Genomic DNA, 23,552 nt, shown 5'->3' with positions numbered 1-23,552 from the left:
CAGCTTGTGACATAAAGGAGTTTGGATTCAATTGAGAGTAGGAATATGTGGGGGGTTGTTTTCTTTTCTCACATCCAGGCTCATTCTGGTGGTTAATATTACATGGCTTTATTTAAGGTTTGTTTACCTCTGCCATTGGCCTGTGCAAAATCCCTGCTTGTGTTTCCTTGCCATCCTTCCCCTGCATTCATGGGAGCACACAGGTGTTCCTGAAGGCACTCCAGAGTTACTCAGATTGAGTTTTAGTGTTGTATTGGCACAGCCAGACTGAAATGCTGTTTTTTGTGCCTTTCCCTGCTCTGCCTTGCAGGCACTTTGCCAAGCCAGGACAAGCCCTCGCAGAGGCAGTCGGAGAGCACAAGCTGCAGCCCTTCCAGGAAGAGATCCACGTCAGAGAGCACTTCTTCTCCAGGCAAGTCCTGCTCTGGGGGCTGGCTTTTGGGGTCCCTGTGTGCTCTGACCTGTGCTGAGCCACACATGGCTGTGAGAGCTTCAGCCCATGCAGATTCTGAGTTTTTTCACTGATATTTTGGGATGCAAGGGGCTGTGGTTTGGGTTGTAGAATAGGGAGGCTTTGAGACTTGAGCACAGCTGTGGGGCAGGTTAAGTTAGGCCTTGTGGAGCTCAGTGCTTTAATCCAGACCTGTGGCATTACAATTAATCAATGAATTAGAGGAATAAATTAATTCTGGAGGCCCCTGGGCAGGTCACAGGAGGATCAAGGCCAGTCTGTGCTGTGGGGTTTTCTTCCTCACATATGACAGTCCTGCCAAGGTGGTGGAGGATGACATATGGCTCATCCCAGCCATCAATAATGGCACAGCTGTGAATGCCCCCAGACAGGTCAGAAATGCTCCTGGGAGAGAGATAATGCAAGTACTGAACAAGTCCATGATCCAGGAGCAGATCTTGGATGCAGGATCCTGGTGAGCTGGAGTGGATGTTGCAGCAGGTCAGTGAGGGAGCCCAGGGCTGACATTCCCTGCAGCTCACTGCCTCAGGCTCCTGAGGAAGGGAAAGGTTCTCCCTCCTGACAGGGCAGGAGCTCTAGAGGGTCATCTGAGGGATGAGGGAGCTGGAAAGGGGCTCAGCCTGGAGAGAAGGAGGCTCAGGGGGGCCCTTGTGGCTCTGCACAGCTCCTGGCAGGAGGGGACAGCCCCAGGTTGGGCTCAGCTCCAGGAACAGGGACAGGAGGAGGAGGAACAGCCTCAGGCTGGGCCAGGGGAGCTCAAGGTGGACACCAGCAGGAATTTCCTCATGGAAAGGGTGCTCAGGGATTAGAACTACCCAGGGAGGTTTGCAGTGCCCATCCCTGGAGGTGGCACTCAGAGCTTTGGGTGGGGACAAGGTGAGGATTGGTCAGAGTTTAGACTCAGTGCTCTTGGAGGGCTTTGAACCATGAAGCTCAGTGGCTTTGTGTGTTTGAACTTTGTTTTATCAGGTCAGAGCTGTGCAGACACTGTGTGTGTGTGTGACTCTGTGTGTGTTGCTGTCAGTCACATTTTAACCCTAAATCTATTGCCCAAATTGTCACAGGGAAGATCTGGAAATGTTCATTTCCTGCATGTTGTCACCCAGTGGTTATCCCAGGTAGCAGGAGAGGCTGCAGTGGGCTCTGAGCAATCTGCTCCAGTGGAAGATGTCCCTGGAGCAGGAGGGTGGAACAAGATGGTCTTTAAGGTCCATTCCAACCCACACCATTCTGTGATTCAGTAAAAATGGAATGTGAGCTCCCCTAGGATTGGACAGAAGAAAATCCAGCAGGTTGACCCATTTTGTAAGAAACTCAGTTGCAGAAACACTCCTGTTACCAGAATTCAGACATACTTAGACACCCAAATTGGCTGCAAATCTGTAGGATTGGTACTTAGAACTAGTTATGGTTTCCATCTAGGAAGGATGTGCCAAAAATGCCATTTCCTCCCTGCTTTAAACAGATGTTTACAACAGATGCTCCATTCAGCCTGTGCTGCAGAAAGTCCTTTGCAGTGGGAAAGGAATCTTCCTTTTTTCTATCTCATTCACTTTCTTGCCCTTGCTCACTTGAGAGGGGCAGCTGCAGTTGCTGTAACTGGAAACAGGAAGTGTTAAAGTTGAGCAGTGTTTTGTGCATTGGAATGACATGAATCACAAGTTTATCAACTTCAAAGTCACCAAGTGATGATGCAGCTGAGGGGATCAGTCATTGTTGTATTTTGTGGGGCTGGAATGTGTGTGGGTTTCAGTGTTTGTCAGAGAGGAGCTGCAGCTGTCCTGGGTCAGAGCCTGCAGTGTCCCAGCCCTGTGGATCAGCTCCCAGGCAGCAGTGACAGGGCACCCATGGGACCTGGTGCTGCTCGAGGGTCACTGAGCAGGGGGGTTCTGTGAGAGCCCCAGCTCCAGCCCCAGAAGATAACAAAGGGTAATTTCTCTTTATTATTTCATCTGAAATGCAGAGCTGGAAGTGTAAATCCTTCCAGTTGTCTCAGAGGTGTTGGGTGCCCATGTCAGCTCGTGGCAGGAGGCTTCTCTTGTCCTTTGTCACCAGAGCATTATCCAGAGGAAGATTTTTAAAACATGTTTTGCTGACTCTTTCTCCTCCAAATTGTGTCTTCTCTGAAGCACCTTTTCATTTTCACTGACAAGTTCCTGACTTTGGAATCTCAGTGAGAATGCATTCTCCAGAGTAACACCATTGGACTACTGAGCACTGGGAAAATATTAGAAAATATTTAAACCAGAAAATACTTCAAGAATAGCTAGAAGGCTAGAAAATATTTAAACTGGTTGTGCTTTATCTGTGTCATCTAACAAATAATCTCCCTCCTGTCAAGTGCTAGAGCCCTTTATAAACACCTTTTGTTGTGTTCCTTTAACAGTTCCCTTGACACCAGGACGTGCTGCTCAGGCTCCAGCCTGGGCCCCACTGGGTTAAGCAGATCTGATCTAAGTAATTGGCCACAATTACAGGAACATTTTGTCAATGCTAATGCACAGTTGTGATGTATTTGTGAGAAGCATCCATTTCATTCCAGAAAGAACAGAATTTCTTCTGATGGAATGTTATCACTAAGGAGCATCAGGGCAGCTTTGGGAATCTCTTAGTTTGGAACAAATCCCTTTTTAATGCAGCATAATCTACATGGTTGACCTGGAAGCTTTCTTTTTCAAACACCAATCTTCAGCTCTAAAGCATGTAACAGTTTTAAAAGTCAGATCTAAATTTACTTCCTGTGTAAATTAGCCTTTCTCTATTGCCCAGATACTTTGATTTACCTTTATCCAGTCACTTCTGTCATCCTCAGCCTTGTCTGTTTGATAAAAGAAAATAGTTGTTTCAGCACTTCCAAATTATAAAAAAAGAGAAATGAGTTTAAAAATATTTAAAATGTTGCTCCATTTTTATGAGAATTGAGTTTTTATGTGCACAGAGGGTTTTGTATTCTTAGTGTTGAATAGAAAGAAACTTGAGGACCATGTGAACCCTCATTGCTTTTTGCTGTTAGAAATGGGGGATTATGTGGGAATAAAGAGAAAATAATTGTATGTTAACAGTGATGATATAAAATGTGACTGACTTGTGTCACTGGGTCCCTCTCCATATTCCAAAATCTTGTCAACAAACAAGAAGAGTTGTGTTGTGGGCAGTTCCAGGACACAAATGTTATCAGCTGATGTAGCTGTTGTATTTTAGCTCCATGTTTTTGCTCCCATCCCCACTCTGATGCCTTCTTGGGGCTACCTAAAAACAGAGGTCAGACAAAATTAAGGGAATACAAAGTGGTTCTATTTATTGAAGGGCTTTTGGTGCATTTTGGGCAAACAAAGGCCCCAGGTGCTACACCCAAAAAATGGATGATGATCTTGGGTTTTTAGCCAAAAGTTTCACCCAAACTTGTGTTGTTTTATTATTGTTTTATTGGTTTTAGTTTGGTCCATTTGCATATTGGGGGTCAATCTTCAATTACAGCTCCAGGTAGTGAAATCATTTACCCCAAATTTGCTCCCCCAACTTATATTTGTTTACATTTCCCATGGAAAAGTGAGGTGTGCTCAGTTCCCAGGCCTGGATAAGGAATTGTGTCTGCCCAAAATGGGAAAGCTGTAGCTAACACTGCATGGAGTCCAGAGTTACACACCAGAGAAGTGCAGCATTATAAATACAGTAATTTCACCATTATAAGCTGCACCATTTTGACTAAAATTTTGGTCCGAACCCAAAGTGCGGCTTATAATCAGGTGTGGCTTATATATGGACAAAGAACAAAAAGTTGCTGTTTTAGTTTGGAGGACAGGTGTCTGCTGAGAAAGGCAGGAACTTCTCTTTGAAATGGAGAATGTAAACCTCCTCCCTCCAAATTATTATAATTTTGAAATCAAGGGGCTCTCAGGCAAAGATATGGGAGTTAGGAATAACAGTTCTTTACTAGGGAAATTAAAATAGAAATACAGCACTACAAAGAAACAAACCCCAAACCCTGACACAGCCAGAGTACAACCTGACACCCCATCAGTCAGTCAGGGTGTTGGCAGCAGTCCCATTCCATGGTGGCTGCATCCTCCTGCAGTGACAGATGTGGCTCAGTTGGAGCAGTGCTCCTGTACAAGGTGCAGTTTCCCTCCGGAGCTCCAGTGGTGATGTGGAGAAATCCGGTTTTCCTCTGCAGCCCAGTGGAGAAAGGGGCTCCCTTAGTGTCCCAAAACCTCTGTTTTTATCTTGGTAAGAAATGTTGGGCCCTTCTCCCTGGCTGGAGCAACTCCCAATGGGATGCAGTAATTTTATCAGTGCCACAGTGGGACTCAATGGCCATGAGCAGAAAATGACTGGCTGGAGGAAGGATGGGTTGTGAAAAGATAAAGAACACTGCCCTGCCTGGTTTATAAACCATGGCCATTAACAGGAGATATCCCATGGAGATAAAGAACACTGCCCCAGCTGGTTTATAAACCATGGCCATGAACAGGAGATATCCCATGGAGATAAAGAACACTGCCCCAGCTGGTTTCAATGGATGCCCATTAGCAGAATATCTCCCACAGAGATCAGGATCACTGCCCCACCCTCACCAGATGGTGATAGAACAGACACCTTTTATCACACTCTGTATTGTAACCCCAGACAGTTGCTAACACCCAGATGTGCAGTTTATAACCCTGAAATGCTGTCCATGTCAGCTGTGCAGTGCTGAGGCGTCACTGCAGCCTGTGTGTGTTGCAGGGGTGGCGGGGCCGGCGCGGGGCTCCCGCCTGGCCGAGGACTCGGTGGACTCGCTGCTGCAGCGCATGGCCCAGCAGGACGGGCCCCCCGCGCTCGACAAGAGCCTGGAAGCCGTCATGGCCAACGTGGCTGCCCCTCCATCAGCCAGCCCTGGCCGAAACCACTCCCGGGAGAGAGCCCTGGGCAAGCAGGACGGCCTGGGGGCTCCGGCCATGCCCAGCAGTGACCTCTCCCTGCTGCAGGAGCGCCTCCCCGGCACCTACTCGCCCAGGCACCTCAAGAGGAGCGTGGTGGAGGCCATGCAGCGCCAAGCGAGGAAAATGTGCAATTACAACAAAATTCTGGCGACAAAAAAAAATCTGGACCACGTCAACAAAATCCTGAAAGCCAAAAAACTGCAGAGGCAGTCGCGGACGGGGAATAACTTCGTGAAGCGGCGGCCAGGGCGGCCGCGCAAGTACCCGCTGCAGGCCGTGGTGTCCATGCAGGCGCTGCAGGCTGCCAGGATGGTGAGCCAGGAGCTGCAGGACAGGGAGCAGAGCAGCAGCCCCCTGCACCTGGGCCCGGACACCATCACGGACGTCATCGAGGCCGTGGTGCAGAGCGTGAACCTGGACCCCGAGCACCGCAAAGGTTGGAAGAGGAAGAGGTGGCTGCCGGAGGAGCAGGCCAGGAAGAGGCACAAGTCTTTGCCTGAGGATGAGCAGGAGAGCAGTAAGAGGTGATTTCCTTTGTCATTTTGTACCTCAGTTGGGTTTTTTTTCAGTCATGAAGGGAATCTTCTGCTTGATTTGATTAAGGAGCTCAGTGTAGAAGGAACCAACATCTCAGGGCCTTCTGAACCCACCCAGAAATGGGAATCCCAGGTGATCTAAAACTGTTGGTTCTGTACTTGTGTTGGTGAAGGATATGTTTATTTATGGAGCTGGTAACAGTGCCACACATTGTTCCTCCATCCTGTGTGGAATAAGGAGCCCTGAAGAGTTTTGTGTGCCATGGGATCTGCTCATGTAGATCACAAACTCTTACAGGCAGCACAGGATATAAAGTGAGGTCAGCTGATGCACAGCAGATAAAGAACAAAGCTAAAGCAGCCGGTAGGAGTTGAGGAGTGCACCTCTGCAGTCATTGGTAAAGGCACACACTAAAAATCTGTCTCTGATCTCATCTTCTCATACTTGTCCCCAAAGTCATCAATAAACAGATCAAGCCCTGTCAGGAGTTCTCATTTCCAGCAATGGGTGCTGGGAGGGTGCTGCTGGCACCACGAGTTCAGGGGCTGCTCTGTGGCTGTCCTGGAGGCTGAGGAAAGAGTTACCACGTGCTGGTTTTAAAGTGCAAAAGCAGAGAGCAAGAGCTGCCTTCTGAATCACTCAGCTGAGGCTCCAAGGGATAAACATTAGCAGCACAAACAACATTCTTTTTGCAATAATAATATCACAAAAAAAAAATCATACTTTTCTTATGATTATGCTTAACCCCCACTTGATCATGATCATTGAGTTGCAGTTTTTTAAGCAGTTGAGACACCCAGAAATTCCCAGAAATTCAGAAACATGGACTTTTCCTGCTGACCAGATTGCAGAGAGGAATAATGAAATACTGTGAGATGATCTTAATGGGAAGGTGATTTTTGTCTCTACTTTTTCTTGCAGTTTCTCTGAGACTGTAGCTGAACCTCCCAGTCCACATGAGGCCCTTGGGAAACCAGCTGAATCTGAAACCCCTGAGCAGCCTTTGCCTCCTCTAACCCAGCGTGAGAAGAAAGCCCCTCGACCCCCAAAGAAGAAGTACCAGAAGGCTGGGCTCTACTCTGATGTGTACAAAACAACAGAGTAAGTAAAACAGAACTAAACTGCTCTCTGATAATCCAGGGGAAACTCTCCTTTCACCTAGAGCCATAAAGAGCTGCCACTCATGAGCAGGTGAAATAAAACCATCAACTTAATTGAAGCCTGTGCATGGTAATTGTCAGAACCTGACCCAGTGGGGATGTAAAATGTAACCCCAGTCAGACAGCAGCCTCAAGCAGTCTGAAAGTGTTTCTGATTATCAGCTTTGAAGAAGGTAAAAGATTTATTCAAGAGTCTGAATGGTCCTGACAATGCAGTACTGGGAGAGCTGGATGTGTGCAGGTTGTGAGCAGGAGCTGAGCAGTCTCTGCAGAGAAGGGCTCATCAGGTTCCTGTTTTCATTGGCTGAATGGTGACAACTGGTCATCTTCTGTGTGAAAGAATTTCAGATATGCACCCAGTTCATTTCACAGTTCAGTGAAGTTCATCTCTATTTTCTCTGAGATATTTAGGGTAAAAAAAATCCAGCCTTTCTTTATTTTTCCCACTGGTTGGTTTGCAGCCTGGTGTGCACCAGAATGTGGCCACCTCCCTCTTTCCCTTCCCTTTGTAGTCACACATTTCCCAATGCCATCTGAACAAATGAGCTGAAATGAGGAATTTGTGCTTCTGTTCCAATATGATCTGACAGATTGAAACGAGAGAAAACCTGGCACCTTCTCACTGTGTCATAGACCACTTTAAAATGTTACAGAGACCACTGGGAAACTGCCAGTACAGTTTATCAGCTGTAATCTCTCTAATCTAAAATTAGGTAGTAATGTAATCTAAAAAAAAGGTAGTAGAGGGAAGGAATCAGTGAAAGGCTCAAGATTCTAAGGAAGAAACAAAGATCTCAGTCTGACCAAAGTGAGGCCACTTGAGTTTTACCTGTTTTAAAGAGATGTGCTGAAACTTTACCACTTGGATGGTCTGTCACTGCTGCACACAGCATGCAGCATTCACATCTCACTGTTCTGTGTGTTGCCTTAGGAGAGGAGCTGAGAGAGTCTTCTCCTTTCCTTTAGTGTAAATATTTGGAACTTTGAGTGTTCTGAAGTTGGAAGGAACCAAAAAGGTCATGGAGTCCAAGTCCTGGCCGTGCACAGTCCCAACAATCCCACCCTATGCTGGGATCATTGTCCAAACACTCCTGGAGCTCTGGCAGCCTCAGAGGAGGCTGGGCAGTGCCCAGCACCCTCTGGGGGAAGAACCTTTTTCTGATATCCAACCTAAACCTGCCTGGCACAGCTCCAGCCTCCCTCAGGTGCTCACACAGAGCACAGATTGGAGCTGCTCCCCAGGAGGAGGTTGCAGATCACTTACAGAGAGCTGGTTTGTCTTCCCTTTGCCTGTTGTTTCACCTGCTGAGTTCTTCCTTGCTCTGATACTGGGGTTTGGGATGAGCTCCTTATGGACACTGAGGAATTTCACCCTTCCAAGGAAGCAAGTGCTGCCTCCACCATGTGAGCTGCCTCTACAGTGTTTGCACACTGATCCTGGAGCAGGGCATGGACCTGCATGGCTGGGCAGGGAGACAGAGCTGTGGCCACCTCCAGTGAGGAATCCTTTGCAGCCTGAAGGGCTGATCCCACCATTCCATCCTGCTGGCACTGGGCCACTTCTTTCCCAAGTTGGTTGAGCAGACTAAATCCTTTTGGTCAGTTTTTGGTGATTAGATTTTTATCTGGTTTGATGTGCTGTTCCCATTCTAGTGCATGGTCAGACATATGGTTGGATATTTGGAAACAGAGTAAGAGGAGAGCAGAAGTTCATGTTGTTATGCCATTACTTATGGAACTTCCTGCTGTAGGAGTTTGAAAACCTGCTGTGAGTGGAGAAGGAAAAGGCAGCTGTGTGATCGTGGGGCACCCTCTAGTGCTGTCACAGTGAGTGTTGGTCCCTGTCCCCATTCTCACAGTCACTGTGTTCCATTAGTGGGTTGTACCCACTGCTTCTCTGTAATTGTTTGCAGTGTTCACTGCAGACACTTTGCCTTGAACACCATTTTCCTTCTCTAATTCATCCTTCCTAAATAATTCCTACATGTCATGAGAACATGTGAAGCAGTGAAGGTTGCACTGAGGTTTGTGCAATTCACAGCCTGTCCCTGCATCAGTCACATCCAGCTGCTCAACAACAGCCCAGGAAAGGTTTAGCCTGACCTGTCCAGTGTTGATGGGCTGTTAAAAGAGATGTCAAGAGTTGATTTTAAAAAGGTTTCATTTCTGTGCAGCCACATCCAGTTTGCCTCAGCAGGAGTTGACTCCAGCTGCTCTCCATCTGGATTTGTTAAAATGCAGTGAAGAAAGCTCAGGTTTTGATATAAAAGGAATGGTTCCTGAGTCAGTGTCAGTTCTACCTCATTTCCAGCTGTAATTTTGTAGGGAGCATGGCTGTAACCTCCACAGGAATATTCCCAGTCCTTGGCTCTCATGGGAGTCCATGGAGAGATGTTCAGTCTGTGGTTGCACAAGGTTGCAGCTTTGAAAACAAGGGAAGATCTTGTGCAGGAGTTGCTCTCTGTATCCTGCAGTGGCTTTCCTAAAGGAGTGAACTGCAAAGTCCAGTTCAGAAAAAAAACAATCATAATTAGTAAATCAGCAATTAATTAAAATGTTGTAGAGTGTTAGAGAAATGCATTATTTTGATACTTGCAGGACATGAATTCAGCAGGTGCCTGATGTTGGCACAAGCTGATGTTGCACCAAAAGAATCAACTGTGCTTTCTCCTCACCTCTGTGCAAACTCCTGTTCTTGTGCTGTCCCTTCCTTTGTCCCATCCTGATGTGTGGATGGAACCAAACCTTCCACTGGAGGTTCCTGCAGCACTTAGCCCTGCAGTCAGACCAGTGCTCAGATCAGCATCAAAGCCACCTTATCCCCACTTAAAGTGTTCATCAAACTGTGGTCTGAGGGAAAATGGGGCTCCACACATCAAAGATGTGATTCCACAGAGAAATAATCCACAGCCAAATAATCCCAGCCAACATGGTGGAAGTGTAGAGACACTGGAGAGGAGGAACAGAAATGGAACAGAAAAAAGGAAGGAGAGTGATGGAGATAAGTGAAGGTACAGAGAAGACAACTGTGGGTGTGGTTTTTGTTCCCTTACTTTGCCTGACACTTCAGACTGACATTTTGAAACCTTCAGAGTGGTACAAAGTGTGCTCATCTACAAAAATATCATTTGGCCACTGCCCTGTTACTGGGAGCCTGCACAGAGAGGCCAGTTCAGTTGTCTTGGTGGGGAATGCACCAAAATGGGTGTTAAAATTCATCCCTACAGAAACTGAACCAAAGAACTTTAGGCAATGGATTATAGAGTGGGAAGCATTTCTTGTAGAATCAGAGAGTGTTTAAGGTTAGAAGAAACCTCCAAGACCATCAAGTCCAATCTTTGTGCAGCCAGGTTTATGTTTCAGTCTGTCAGATGCTCAGGAATGTCCTCCCCCAGCTCCCTGTGGTAGGTGCCCACCTGGGCTGATGAAAGTTTTATTTTCCCTGAGGTCTCACCCAGGTCTGACTGGCTGGTTTGGAATCATGGGACGGTTTGGGTTGTAAGAAACCTTAAAACTCATTTTGTTCCACTTTCTGCTGTGGACAGGGGCACTTTCCACTATCCCAGATTGGTCCAGCCTTAAACACATCCCAGGATGGGGCAACCACAGCTGCTCTGGGCACCCTGTGCCAGGGTCTCCCCCCTCCCAGGGAAGATTTTCTTCCTAAGTATTTCCTGTTGTTGATACCTGTATCTCCAAATTTGTTTTTAACTTGTATTTTTCTGTCCTTAGTTAAACAATAATATCACATTTTTTATTGAGCCATCTTTCTGTTACTTGTCCAGTTCTTAAAATGGATCCCTTAAAAAACTTGAGTAAATTTCAGCAGGCTTCAATATCTTATAATCTTTGGTATATTTGACATTTAGAAGTCTCCTTTAAATGTTGCAGGACTGCAGTTCTAAATATAACCTCTTCAGATTCTGTTTTCCAAGGTTTGTTGTTGGCCAGGAGGAGATGTTTCTAAACACCAGATTACAGAGCTGTCATCTGCCTGACCCACACAACCATTCTGATTTCAAACTCCTATTTTTCTTTTTGCAAAGGGGTGTCTTATTGCTTTTTAAGGTTTCTGTTCTGATTTGTTCTTTTTCTACCTTTCCTCATGAACAGCCTTCTAAAGGGCAGCACATGAATGTTTTTTTTAGGGAATTGGGAGAGCAGGGCTGTGTATGTGGCACATGCCCAGTTCCTCAGTGAAACCACCAGATAGGATCTGCCAGTTGTCTTTTATTTGTGTAGTTTTAGTTATTACCTTTGTATCACATTTAAAATCAGTGGTGTCCCATTGGCTGTTAACAATATTTATGGGTAAAATTGCATTGTGGGAGGGCTGGGATCAGTGTGTTTGATTTCTATTATTGCCTGATGCTCCAACCATTTATGCCTTAACCAAAACAGCAAATGCATTTCCTCCAAGTGCCAGATGTTGCCCATTGTGATGCTTTGGTTGTGTCTCATCCTCCACAGCCCCAAGAGCCGCCTGATCCAGCTGAAGAAGGAGAAGCTGGAATACACCCCAGGGGAGCACGAGCACGGGCTCTTCCCAGCCCCTATCCACGTTGGTGGGTACCTCAGCTGTGTTTGCATTGCTGGCAGACAGATGTGGCACTGCACAGCTTCTGCCTTTCTCTGCTTTGCATCCCTTGCATTGCCCCTCGTGGCTTTTGGCACAGGAACTTTGCCAACTCATCCCTCTGTGTTCCCCAGTTTGACTCCAGTGACTTTTTTGTAGCTTAAAACATTGTTCTTGATTTTTTTCATGTGTCAGAAAATACCATTCTAGTTGAAAACCTGCTTTACCTGTGATAGTCCTTGGATGAAATGCAGGGCAATAGTCACAGGCAATTATGATATTTAAATCCCAAAAGCTGAGCATGGAATGATAAATTCCCCCAAAAGCTGAGCATGGAATGATAAATTCCCCCATGTCCCCATGCACTTAATGGTATCTGTCTTTACCCAGGGATAAAAGGGAGGAAGAATTGAAAGCTTTGCTGTTATCTTTGTTTTTACTTCATCCCCATTTTTGGGCCTTGGGTAGGAAAAAAATGGGATTTAGGATTTCACAGAATCATAGAGTGGTTTGGGTGGGAAGGGACCTTCCAGGTCATCTTTTTCCATCCTGTTCTATGGCCTTCCACAGCCCAGCTTGCTCCAAACCCTTGCAGGGATGAAACCATAACCCAAGTGTGTCCCAAGCCCTCAGAGGAGATGGAGCTCAGGATGCTGCTCCTGGGGACTGGGCTGGGGTTGTGCTCCTGAGCTCCCACTGTTTGCAGCTCACACCACTTCCCAGGTTAAACCAAGACTGAGTAATTTCCAGCTTCTCAGGTCATTGTTTCAGCTTTTGAAGTGCTGGGGTTTCTTGCTGCAAGTCCTGTCACGCCATGAGGGTTTGGGGAATTCCAGGAATCTTTGTCCCATCAAACACAAGTTGTCACTGGTTTGTCTCCTCTAACTGAACTGGTTTTGGCTCCCTGCACAACTGCACAGCAAGGCAGAACAGTTGGACAAATCCCTGTGAATCAGGAGCCACAAAACAGGTTTCAGAGCTGAAGGTGACAATTTAAATTCTTCAAAACGTGCCCTTGCTCAGCTCCTTTTTGAATGGGCTGATCAAACCAGGTTCACCAGATTCCCAAGCCACATTGTTGATCCTACTGTGGCTCCAGAGGTGCCTGGGGATGGTTTAAGCCCAGAGCAGTGCCCAGGACTGGGGTTTTGCCAGGGGACTGCACTGGTGCCCACTCGAGGAGGGCTGGAGGGACCTTCCCTGTGCTGGAGGCCCCGTGCCAGGGCACCTGAAAGAGCCTTTTGTTTGGCCTGCTGAGGTCATAGAAGTGAAAGCAAATTCCCAGCAGATTTAGCTCTTTCCTGGAACCTGCTAGGGATGAATAAGGCATTGAAAATGGAAAGTAATTTAGGGGTAAATTGTAAGGAAAACATTACCATTTTTATTTTCCAGTGGTGAGGTTATGCATGTGAATTTATATGAGCATTGCTGGAGGAATATAAAGGCATTTGTTAACAGTTAAAGCTGAGGGGGAAATGTTAGGCTTGGGCTTGACACCTCAACCTAGGCACTCAGCTCCCTGCAGTTTTGTGACACAGGATTCCAACAAAATGATCAGAGAATGTTGAGTCTTGGCTGGAACTAACCAGTGTCAGCCCTCGGGTCTGGTGTGAATGATGTAATGGCTCTGTGTCTTTTAGGGGTGACAGGGAATGATAGAATGGAGCCAAAATCTGCAATGAAAGCAGGAACTCCTGTCTAAAACGAGTTCCAGTTATTGCTGAAAATACAGATCCCCTCGAAGCCTTTCCAAAAAATCTAGGAATGTGTTTGCCAAGTCTGAATTCATTCTTAAATCTCTTCTGGTAAAGGTCACGGGAACAGGCTGGGAGATTCTTTTCAAAACTGATTTGATTTCTTTGAGTACAATATGGTGATTTACCAGCCTGTGTGGGTGGTGCAGGTCTTGTCCTGGGTGTTAGTGTTGGATTGTGCACAGGAAAATTCAGGAGAACATGTCAGCTTCAAGGACAGGGCTGTGTCAGTTCTGTCAGGTGTTCTGGTCAGTCCTGAAAAGTGTTCTGGTCAGTCCTGAAAAGTGTTCTGGTCAGTCCTGAAAAGTGTTGTGGTCAGTTGTTTCAGGTGCTGTGGTCAGTTGTGTCAGGGGTCATGGTCAGTGCTGTCAGGTGTTATGGTCAGTCCTGAAAAGTGTTGTGGTCAGTCCTGAAAAGTGTTGTGGTCAGTCCTGAAAAGTGTTCTGGTCAGTTGTTTCAGGTGCTGTGGTCAGTTCTGTCAGGGTTGGCTGTGGTACCCTCACAGGATTGTGGTCAGTTCTGTCCAGTGTTGGCTGTTGTCCTTTCACAGGGTTGTGGCCAGTCCTGTCCAGGATTATGGTCAGTCCTGTCCAGTGTTGGCTGTGGTACTCTCACAGGGTTGTGGTCAGTCCTTTCAGGTGTGGTCAGTTCTGTCAGGTGTTGTGGTCAGTCCTTTCAGGTGTGGCCAGTCCTGTCTAGAGGTGGCTGTGGTACTCTCACAGGGTTGTGGTCAGTCCTCTTCAGGACTGTGGTCAGTTCTGTTAGGTGTTGGCTGTTGTCTTTTCACAGGGTTGTGGTCAGTGCTGTGGTCAGTCCTTTCAGGTGTGGTCAGTGCTGTCAGGGGCTCTGGTCAGTCCTGTCCACTGCTCTGGTCAGTGCTGCCTGTGCTGGGCTCTGACCCAGCTCCTCCCCATCCCTCGGTGCCCATGGAGGCCCCTCCTGAGCAGGACCCAGGGCTGTGTCCTGGGGCTCTTCCCTGACATCCAGAACGTTCTCAGAGGGTTGTGCCCTCTACTTTGTGCTCTCCAGCCCTGTGTCAGAACCTGCACTGCCTGGGAGTGTGTGCCACTCACAAACCTTTTTGTTTCAGGGAAGTACCTCAGACAAAAGAGAATCGACTTCCAGCTGCCTTACGACATCCTCTGGCAGTGGAAACACAACCAGGTAGGAGATAAGAGATGAGAGATGAGAGATAAGGAGTCAGGGGTTGCCAGGACTGGGATCAGAAGGAAACAGCAGCACTCAGAGCCTGTTCACACATCCCATTTGGGGGGGAGTTCTTGTTGCTGCCTCTGTGTGAGGGGAGAAGGGATTTGCATATGTATTTCATGTTGAAAATTCCCATTATTCCATCTCCTGCAAAATAGCAACCCTGTGAGTTTGTGCTCCGGCAGAAGTCATGAATTTGGCTGCAGACTTTTATTTTGGCAGCGCTGCTCTGAGCTGGGAGCTGGTTTCAGACACGCCTCGGGAGAATTGGGATGTACTGCCAGCAGCACTGAGAAATTTCAGGCCTTATTTTTCTTGGATCAATCCCAACAGAGTGGAATTTATTTTTCACTTGCAAGCTGAAATTTTCGTACTGAGGAAAGAAGAGAAACTGTTTAACAGTCTGGTTCTTTTTAAAGAGCTTTAAATATGTGCAAGCTTAAAAATAGGATTTTTTTTTTTTCTACCAAGTGATTTACCACAGGATTTAAGGCTGATGGGAGAATCTGCCCTGAGCTCTGTGGTGAGAAAGTGCTCTCAGACTGTAACTTGAGCATGTAAATGAGCAGGACACATTCCCAGGTGGCTCCAACACCCTGGAATCTGATCCTGCAGCCAGGAGCACTGGGGACATTTCAGCTGAGGACATTTTCTTACTGTGTATTGACCATGGCCTGTCTCATCTGTTCAGGATTTCATGAGTAATAAATCCATGGAATCTGTTTCCTTGATATTTTCCAGCTCTCCCTGGAGGCTCTTGCAGAGTTTCTCTGTGCAGGGCTGTGGAGATGTCTGAGATGTTCCTCAAGGGTCACTGGGGGAAGGCTCTTAGTGCAGGAAATGTTTATGAAATAGCAAATAATTAGAAATTATTCCTTAAAGCTTGTTTGAAAGGCTGGAATATATATAAAATTATGAATTGTGATGTAATCTCCCCTTTCCCTTCCCATCATCTCCATGTGCAGAGAAGATAAATCTGCATTTCTGTACTCACAGTTCTTAGAGAATGCCAGAATCCTTTACATTGGGGGAAAAAAACCCCTTAAGATCATTGAGTCACCTTGATAAATCAGCACCTTGATTTTTTGTTTTCACTCTTTTAAGCATTGGCACATGGTGATTCCACCAAAGATGGTTTCTCCAAAGTAGGTATAAATAATTCCTCTTCTCCTAAGCCCTGTTCAGAGGAGCCTGTCCTCAGGACAGCTGTTTGCCACATTGCTCTGGGCAGACAGAATAAATAATGTGGTGAACAAACTGCTCCACTGTCTCACCAAGCCCAAATTCCACTTATTCAGGTCCTTTTGGTGACCTGTTTGTTAATGCAGTCTGAGCCTAGAGAAGAGAACTCAGATTTCTAGTAATGATTACAGAACAGTTTCCTATGTACAGAACATAATTTCCCTGATCCTTTTGAATAACATATGCTCTTATGCAATGTATTAAAATTTTCTTTCTCTTCCTTTTAGTTGTATAAAAAGCCAGATGTCCCACTTTATAAAAAAATCCGTTCCAGTAAGTAAAATCTTATTATTGAACTGTGATAACTGTGGAATTTTCATGTGACACCCTCCTTTCTGTCCTGCTCTTTGTCCTACCAAATACACTTCCACTTTTTTTTTTTTTTTTTTTTTTTTTTACTTTACTGATTGGAATTAAAATTCTGTAGACAAGCAGTTCTGTTTTTTCACCTGAAAAGAATTCTTTTTCCAATTTGGGTTTGTTTTCTCTTTGCTTTTTTCCCTTCCAGATGTCTATGTGGATGTCAAACCTCTCTCTGGCTACGAGGCCACCACCTGCAATTGTAAGAAACCAGAAGATGACAGTGGGAAGGGCTGTGTGGAGGATTGTCTGAACAGGTTAGCACTGGATTATTTCTCATCATCTCCTAGGTGAAGAGTTGTGCTGGATGCACCCCAGCAACAAAGGCATCATCCCAGAGGGGAAAATTCCCAGTCTGACCCTCTGGGGTCCCAGTGTCACCCCAGACTGGCACTGCTGGGACTGAGGTCCCTTCACAGTGACCCAACAGGGCCCTGCTGGACACCCCACACTCCCAGCTGCTCCCAGTCAGACCAGTTCCCTCCCAGTTTAGCCCCAGGCTCTGGGTCCTTCCAATCCTTGGATGGTGGAGCAGGCACAGGAACAGCTCCAGCTGCTGCCCCTGGGGAGGGACCCTGGGCTGGTGTCCTGGGCTGGTGTCCCCTCCCCTGGGGTGGTGTCACCCCCCCGTGCCTGGGCTGATGTCCTGGGCTGGTGTCCCCTCTCTCCCTAGGCTGGTGTCCCCCCACCTGGGCTGGTGTCCCCCCACCTGGGCTGGTGTCCCCTCACTCTCCCTGGGCTGGTGTCCCCCACTCCTGGGCTCGTTTCCCTTCCTGGGCTGATGTCCCCTGTCCTGGGCTCGTGTCCCCCACTCCCTGGGCTGGTGTCCTCCCTCCTGGGCTGGTGTCCCCTCTCTCCTGGGCTGGTGTCCCCTCTCTCCCTAAGCTGGTGTCCTCTTCCCTGGGCTGGTGTCCCCCCTCCCCTGGGCTGGTGTCCCCCCTCCCCTGGGCTGGTGTCCCCCCTCCCCTGGGCTGGTGTCCCCCCTCCCCTGGGCTGGTGTCCCCCCCCTCCTGGGCTGGTGTCCCCCGCTCCTGGGCTCATGTTCCCCTCTCCTGGGCTGGTGTCCCCTCCCCTGGGCTCATTTCCCCCCTGGGCTAGTCTCCCCTCCTGGGCTGGTGTCCCCTCTCCTGGGCTCATGTCCCTCTTGGGTTCATTTCCCCACCTGGGCTGGTGTCCCCACCTCCTGGGCTGGTGTCCCCTCCTGTGCTCATGTACCCCCTGGGCTGGTGTCCCCCCATCCTGGGCTCGTTTCCCTTCCTGAACTGGTGTCCCCCCCTCCTGGGCTCATGTCTCCCCTCCTGGGCTGGTGTCCCCCCCTCCTGGGCTGGTGTCCCCCCACTCTTGGGCTCATGTCTCCCCTCCTGGGCTGGTGTCCCCTCCTGGGCTCGTGTCCCCCCCTGGGCTGTGCCCAGTGCTCTGGGGGGCTCAGAGTGCCCCCTTGGCCTTGGCCAGGCACAGGGACAGTGCCAGGTGTGGCCCCTTGCCCCTCCCTCAGCCCCTGCAGAGCTGGACCTGCCCCAGGTGATTCCTGCCCTGCCCTTTCTGCAGAGGATGAGCCCCTCAAATCTGCACTGTGCCCTGTGAAGGGCAGAGGGGCAGGCAGGGAATGTCTGTGTGCAGCACACCTTGAAAACAAACAACACTTTAGTTATTGAGTCACTTCTGCTTTGTTTCGTTTGCTGTTCTGGATTTATTTCTTTATGTATTGATTTATTATTGATTCATCTATTCATATATATAATGTTGGTTTTTATATTGATTTATACATTGATTTTATATTAATTTATAAATTAATTTTATATTGATGTATAAATTGATTTTACATTGATTTATAAATTTATTTTTCTATTAATTTATAAATTGATTTTATATTGATTTATACATTGATTTTTATATTCATTTCTAAATTGATTTTGTATTGATTTATAAATTGATTTTTATATAGATTTATAAAATTATTTTATATTGATTTTTATATTAGTTTATAAAATTATATTGATTTTTATATTAGTTTATAAATTGATTTATAAATCGATTTTTATATAGATTTATAAAATTATTTTCTATTATTTATGAGTTTATTTTATCTTGTTTTACAAAATTATATTGATTTATGAATTGATTTTTATATTAATTTATAAATGGATTTAATATTAATTTATAAATTGATTTTATATAGATTTATAAAATTATTTTATAGTGATTTATGAATTTATTTTATATTAGTTTATAAATTGATTTTTATATAGATTTATAAAATTATTTTATATTGATTTATGAATGGATTTTATATAGATTTATAAAATTATTTTATATTGATTTATAAATTTATTTTATATTAATTTATAAATTGTTATTATATTGATTTATAAATTGATTTTTATATAGATTTATAAAATTATTTTATATTGATTTACGAATTGATTTTTATATTAGTTTATAAATTGGTTTAATATTGATTTATAAATTGATTTTTATATAGATTTATAAAATTATTTTATAGTGATCTATGAATTGATTTTTATATTGATTTTTAATTTGATTTTTATATAGATTTATGAAATTATATTGATTTATGAATTGATTTTATATTAGTTTATAAATTGATTTAATATTGATTTTATAATAGATTTATAAATTATTTTATAATTGATTTATGAATTGATTTTATCTTGCTTTATAAAATTATTTTATGTTGATTTATGAATTGAGTGTTATATTGATTTATATTGATTTTTAAAATATTTTTATATATTATTCATGTGCCGATTTCTATATTTCTATCTCCATTTCACCTATTGATTGATAATCATGACCCAAAGGATGCTTTACCCTCCCCTGAGCCTGTGTTTTGTCTGCTGTAGGATGATCTTTGCAGAGTGCTCCCCCAACACGTGTCCCTGCGGGGAGCAGTGCTGCAACCAGCGCATCCAGCGGCACGAGTGGGTGCAGTGCCTGGAGAGGTTCCGGGCCGAGGAGAAGGGCTGGGGCATCCGCACCAAAGAGCCCCTCAAAGCTGGACAGTTCATCATTGAGTATCTGGGAGAAGTTGTTAGTGAGCAGGAATTCAGGTAGAAATCTTGATTAGAAATGGTTTTTAGTATGTGTGGTTGGGATGTTCTCATGAAGGAGTAAAGGGGAGGATGAGGAGGAAAAGAATTCGGTTAGAAATCTTGATTAGAAATGGTTTTTAGTGTCTGTGGTTGGAGTAAAGGGGAGGATGAGGAGAAAAAGAATTCTCGGGTTTTTTTGGTTAACCAGTTTTTTTCTCTGATTAATGTTTGAAATCTGCCTCATCTGCCCTGTAAAAACAAAATCTGAAATGACAACTCTGCAGGATTTGTGCTGTACTGTGGGGCTGGAAGGGGCATGGGCTTCTGCAGAATGATGTGAAGGAAAAAGAACAAGTGGAAGCACTGATAACCATTAAAAGAAAGAAATTCTTTTTTCTCAGTCCAGTAGAGAGGGGTGGTTAATGTTTGAAATCTGCCCTGTAAAAGTAAAATCTGCAATGAGAACTCTGCAGGATTTGTGCTGTACCAGGTAGAGCTGTGGGGCTGGAAGGGGCATGGGCTTCTGCAGAAAGATGTGAAGGAAAAAGAACAAGTGGGAGCATTGATAACCATTAAAAGAAAGAAATTCTCTTGTTAACTCTGTGGCATGGTGGGATGTTTGAGGTTGGAGGGACTTGCTGTTCTCAGAGCTCCCCCAGAAGGCAGCTGCACTCTCCTCATACAGAGAGGAGCATTTCTCACACAGAGATAACAGATTCCTGTCCCTGTGCTCCATGGGTGGGATTCCAGAGCCTGCCCACTCCCCAGGAGGAAGCTGTACACAGACACCCCAAGGAATGTGTACAAATAACCTGCAGAACCCAAAAGGGAGCATTCCAGAAGAGCAAATTTCTAAATTCTAACCCTGTCAGTGACCTTGACTTATAAGAACAGGTACAATAATGGTTTTCCTCCATCTCTAGGTGTATGGTTCTATAAAACATGAGAGATTATCATTGCTTTTTCTTCAAAACCCTCTCTGAGATGTGCTGTGTGTCACCTGTGTGGGGACAGGCAGGATGACAAGGCTCTCTCTGTGTTGCTGCACAGGAACAGGATGATTGAGCAGTACCACAACCACAGTGACCATTACTGCCTGAACCTGGACAGCGGCATGGTCATCGACAGCTACCGCATGGGCAACGAGGCGCGCTTCATCAACCACAGCTGCAACCCCAACTGTGAGATGCAGAAATGGTGAGCACAGGGATTCTGCTCCTTGAGAGACTGCTGAGAGAGAGAGAGAGAACCAGCTCGTGTGAGGGAGTCAGATCTGAAAATAGAGAGGGGAATCAAGCTGTAAATAATCCTTACACAGGGCTCACATTGCTCAGGAGAAGTTGTGCAGTGTTGGTGAGTGCTGGGTGCTTTGCAGACAGGATCCAGGTTTGCTGGCAGATCCAGCACTGTTGTTTGTCACACTGGGACATTTCCCTCCCAGTATTGCTGGTTTTTACATTCTTGAAGCCTGGGCAATGCTCTAAAATCATCTATCTGTGTATATACCTTTTCTTTTTGACAATTCAATTTTTTTTAAAGCAGGGAAAGAGGGAAATAGCACACCCTGTATCATACCAGCACTTTGTGAAAGGCAGGCTAGGAGGAAGTGGTGCTGAGGGATTTCAGTGAGTGATTTGCAGGGGAATGGCAGATGGTGGAACAGGAGTCACTGTGGGGACAATACATCAGACGAGCTCGTGGTTCTCAGATAATTCTAGATGTAAAGTTTTAAATTTGAAAATCCAACAGAAAATAAAAGAATTGAAGAGACAGAGGGAGAGGATTCTGTCCCTCTGCCCTGCTCAGGTACAGAGCTGGGGTCCCAGCACAGGAAGGATGTGGAGCTGTTGGAGTGGGTCTGGAGGAAGCACCAAATTAATTAGAGGGATGGAGCAGCTCTGCTCTGAGGAAAGGCTGAGATAATTGGGATTGTTCAGCCTGGAAAAGAAGTGCTCCAAGTGACCCAATTATGTCTTTGTAGTACCTGAAGGAGCTGCAGGAAAGATGGAGAGAGACTATTTACAGGGGCCTGAAGTGACAGGAGAAGGGGCAGGGGTTTCCCAGGGTTAGATGGGATTTTGGGAAGGAATTGTTCCTTGGGAGGGTGGGGGAGCCCTGGCACTTCCTACTCCTTGTAAATGTGGTGTTCACTTTTTAATCTTCAAAGTTTATTGTAAGAGATAAATAAAAGAACTGCCCAAGCATAACCCAGGGCACAGCAGAGGTGTTGCTGCCTAACACTGCCACTCTGCACAGAGATGATTTTATGTTTAATTTTTGGGAGTATTTGATGGTGTTTTCCCCACAGGTCTGTGAATGGTGTGTATAGGATTGGGCTGTATGCACTCAAGGACATGCCTGCTGGGACTGAGCTCACCTATGACTACAACTTCCACTCATTTAATGTTGAAAAACAGGTAAAAACCTCACTGTGAGACCTTGAAAAATCTCATTAAGGCCTAACAGTTCTGTAAAGTGTAAAAATTAACAAAACCTGTCATGTTGTAGTAGGCAGAAAATGTTCTTTTTAATACTGAGAGAAAATCTAACTGTTTGGGGTTCATTGGATTTTTTTTTCTCTTGAAGCAACTCTGCAAATGTGGCTTTGACAAATGCAGAGGAATAATTGGGGGTAAAAGCCAACGCATGAATGGACTCTCAAGCAAAAGCAGTCAACCTGTGAGCACCCACAGGAGACCTGGGAGGTCAAAAGAGAAGAGGAAGTCAAAGCACAAACTAAAGAAGAGGGTAAGTAGGAAAGGCAGAGTCTGGAGGGGGTGAAGTTGATGGGAAATCATCTCTGCCACCAGACCAAAAACTGGTGTTTGTGTAAATTTTAAACTTGAAACAGAAACCCAAACTTTAAATAGAAGTACAGTAGAGTAATGCTTCAGATTCTGTCTCAGGGGCTGCTTTGGCTGCTTTGCTGAGTTCTTGGCACAGTTTTTCCTGTCTATCAGAGCAATCTGTTTTCCAGAGGGGCCACATCCCTGAGGAACCCAGTGAAAGTGTGAACGCCCCAACCAGGCTGACACCTCAGCTGCAGATGAAGCCCATGTCTAACAGGGAAAGGTAAGGGCTGATTTAAGGGGATTTGCCTCAGAAATGGAGTGTTGTCTTCTTCTATAAAATGGAGCATCCTGGAATTTCTGAGGATGCAGCTTTTAATTCTCCCTTCCCAGCCAGGCTGAGCGAGAAGTCCCAGGATACACCTCTGAACTAAAGAACTCATTTTCCAATAAAAGGCTCTTCTTGAACAGCTTCCTCATTGTTTCAGGAATTTTGTGCTCAAACACCACGTGTTCCTGGTCAGGAATTGGGAGAAGATCAGGCAGAAGCAGGAGGAGGTGAAGCACGTCAGTGACAGCATGCACAGCTCATCCCTGTACAGCCGCTGGAACGGCATCTGCCGCGACGACGGCAACATCAAATCAGGTGAGGCACTCAACCTCCCCCAGTGCTGAGCTGGAGCAGCAGTGGCACTTTGGTACCACTTCATCTCTGGTTTGTTTTAGTCTTTTTTGCTTTTACTTAGAGCTGGGATTAATGAATACACCATGGAAATGTTTTTTCTCGTGTTTGGGTTTGGTTGTTGATTAAATCTTAGCAAAAAGTACAGAGGGTTTGATAGGACCTCTAGTTACCTGCTAGAAGTGAGGAAAATGGTGCAAGATCCAGCTGCTACAAGGTCCCTTAAAGCTCAACAGTCTAACAGAGAATTAGCACCTATATTATTTATACTTTTAACCCAATAACTATATTTCCATGACCCTTAGTGTGACACTGACCAACTAGAAACTACAACCTGAAACCCACGAAGAAGGAGGAAGATGAGCACTGAAAAAGACAACACCTAAAATCCTCTATCTTGTCCCAAACTTACTACTGTACTATAAAAACCTCACATTTAAAACTCTCTACCATGTGAAGGCACACACTTCTAATTAACTACACACTCATGATTTTAGCTTCATCACTTAAATTTAGAAGCTGTCTCCAAGACCCTAGGTTAAAAACTGTGTTCTCCAAGGGGTCAGAAAGCTCAAAAACCCCAGGGATCCAACACACAGAGAGTTAAAGTCTGTGTAAACCCAGTGTAGAGCTCCAGTGAGATCCATACACCTTTTGTAAGGGCTTCTATTTAACTACACACCCATGATTTTAACTCCATCTCTCAAGTCTAGAAGCCTTCTCCAAAGCCTCAGGTCAAAAACAGTGTTCTCCAGGGTGTCAGTGCCATAAAGCACAGAAAGCTCCAAAATCCCAG

The 23,552-nt window shown here is 45.6% G+C and overlaps 1 protein-coding gene across 3 annotated transcripts in view; it reads left to right on the top strand.

Moving 5' to 3' along the window:
- ASH1L (ASH1 like histone lysine methyltransferase) overlaps positions 1 to 23,552 on the top strand; it is a 69,450-nt gene that overhangs the window by 26,789 nt on the left and 19,109 nt on the right. For all 3 annotated transcript variants that reach the window (XM_033082680.2, XM_033082679.2, XM_033082681.1), the window contains exons 4-16: positions 311 to 412; positions 5,198 to 5,918; positions 6,853 to 7,032; positions 11,562 to 11,656; positions 14,512 to 14,585; positions 16,100 to 16,145; positions 16,381 to 16,489; positions 19,097 to 19,303; positions 20,336 to 20,482; positions 21,594 to 21,702; positions 21,872 to 22,033; positions 22,263 to 22,357; positions 22,563 to 22,720. In XM_033082680.2, the coding sequence (XP_032938571.1) occupies positions 311 to 412; positions 5,198 to 5,918; positions 6,853 to 7,032; positions 11,562 to 11,656; positions 14,512 to 14,585; positions 16,100 to 16,145; positions 16,381 to 16,489; positions 19,097 to 19,303; positions 20,336 to 20,482; positions 21,594 to 21,702; positions 21,872 to 22,033; positions 22,263 to 22,357; positions 22,563 to 22,720 (2,205 nt within the window). The remainder of the gene's footprint in view (positions 1 to 310; positions 413 to 5,197; positions 5,919 to 6,852; positions 7,033 to 11,561; positions 11,657 to 14,511; positions 14,586 to 16,099; positions 16,146 to 16,380; positions 16,490 to 19,096; positions 19,304 to 20,335; positions 20,483 to 21,593; positions 21,703 to 21,871; positions 22,034 to 22,262; positions 22,358 to 22,562; positions 22,721 to 23,552) is intronic.

This window comes from Catharus ustulatus, chromosome 30, assembly GCF_009819885.2.
Source record: "Catharus ustulatus isolate bCatUst1 chromosome 30, bCatUst1.pri.v2, whole genome shotgun sequence".
Taxonomy (NCBI): domain Eukaryota; kingdom Metazoa; phylum Chordata; class Aves; order Passeriformes; family Turdidae; genus Catharus; species Catharus ustulatus.
Note: the sequence above shows the minus strand (reverse complement) of the source record. Positions and strands in the feature narration are given on the sequence as shown.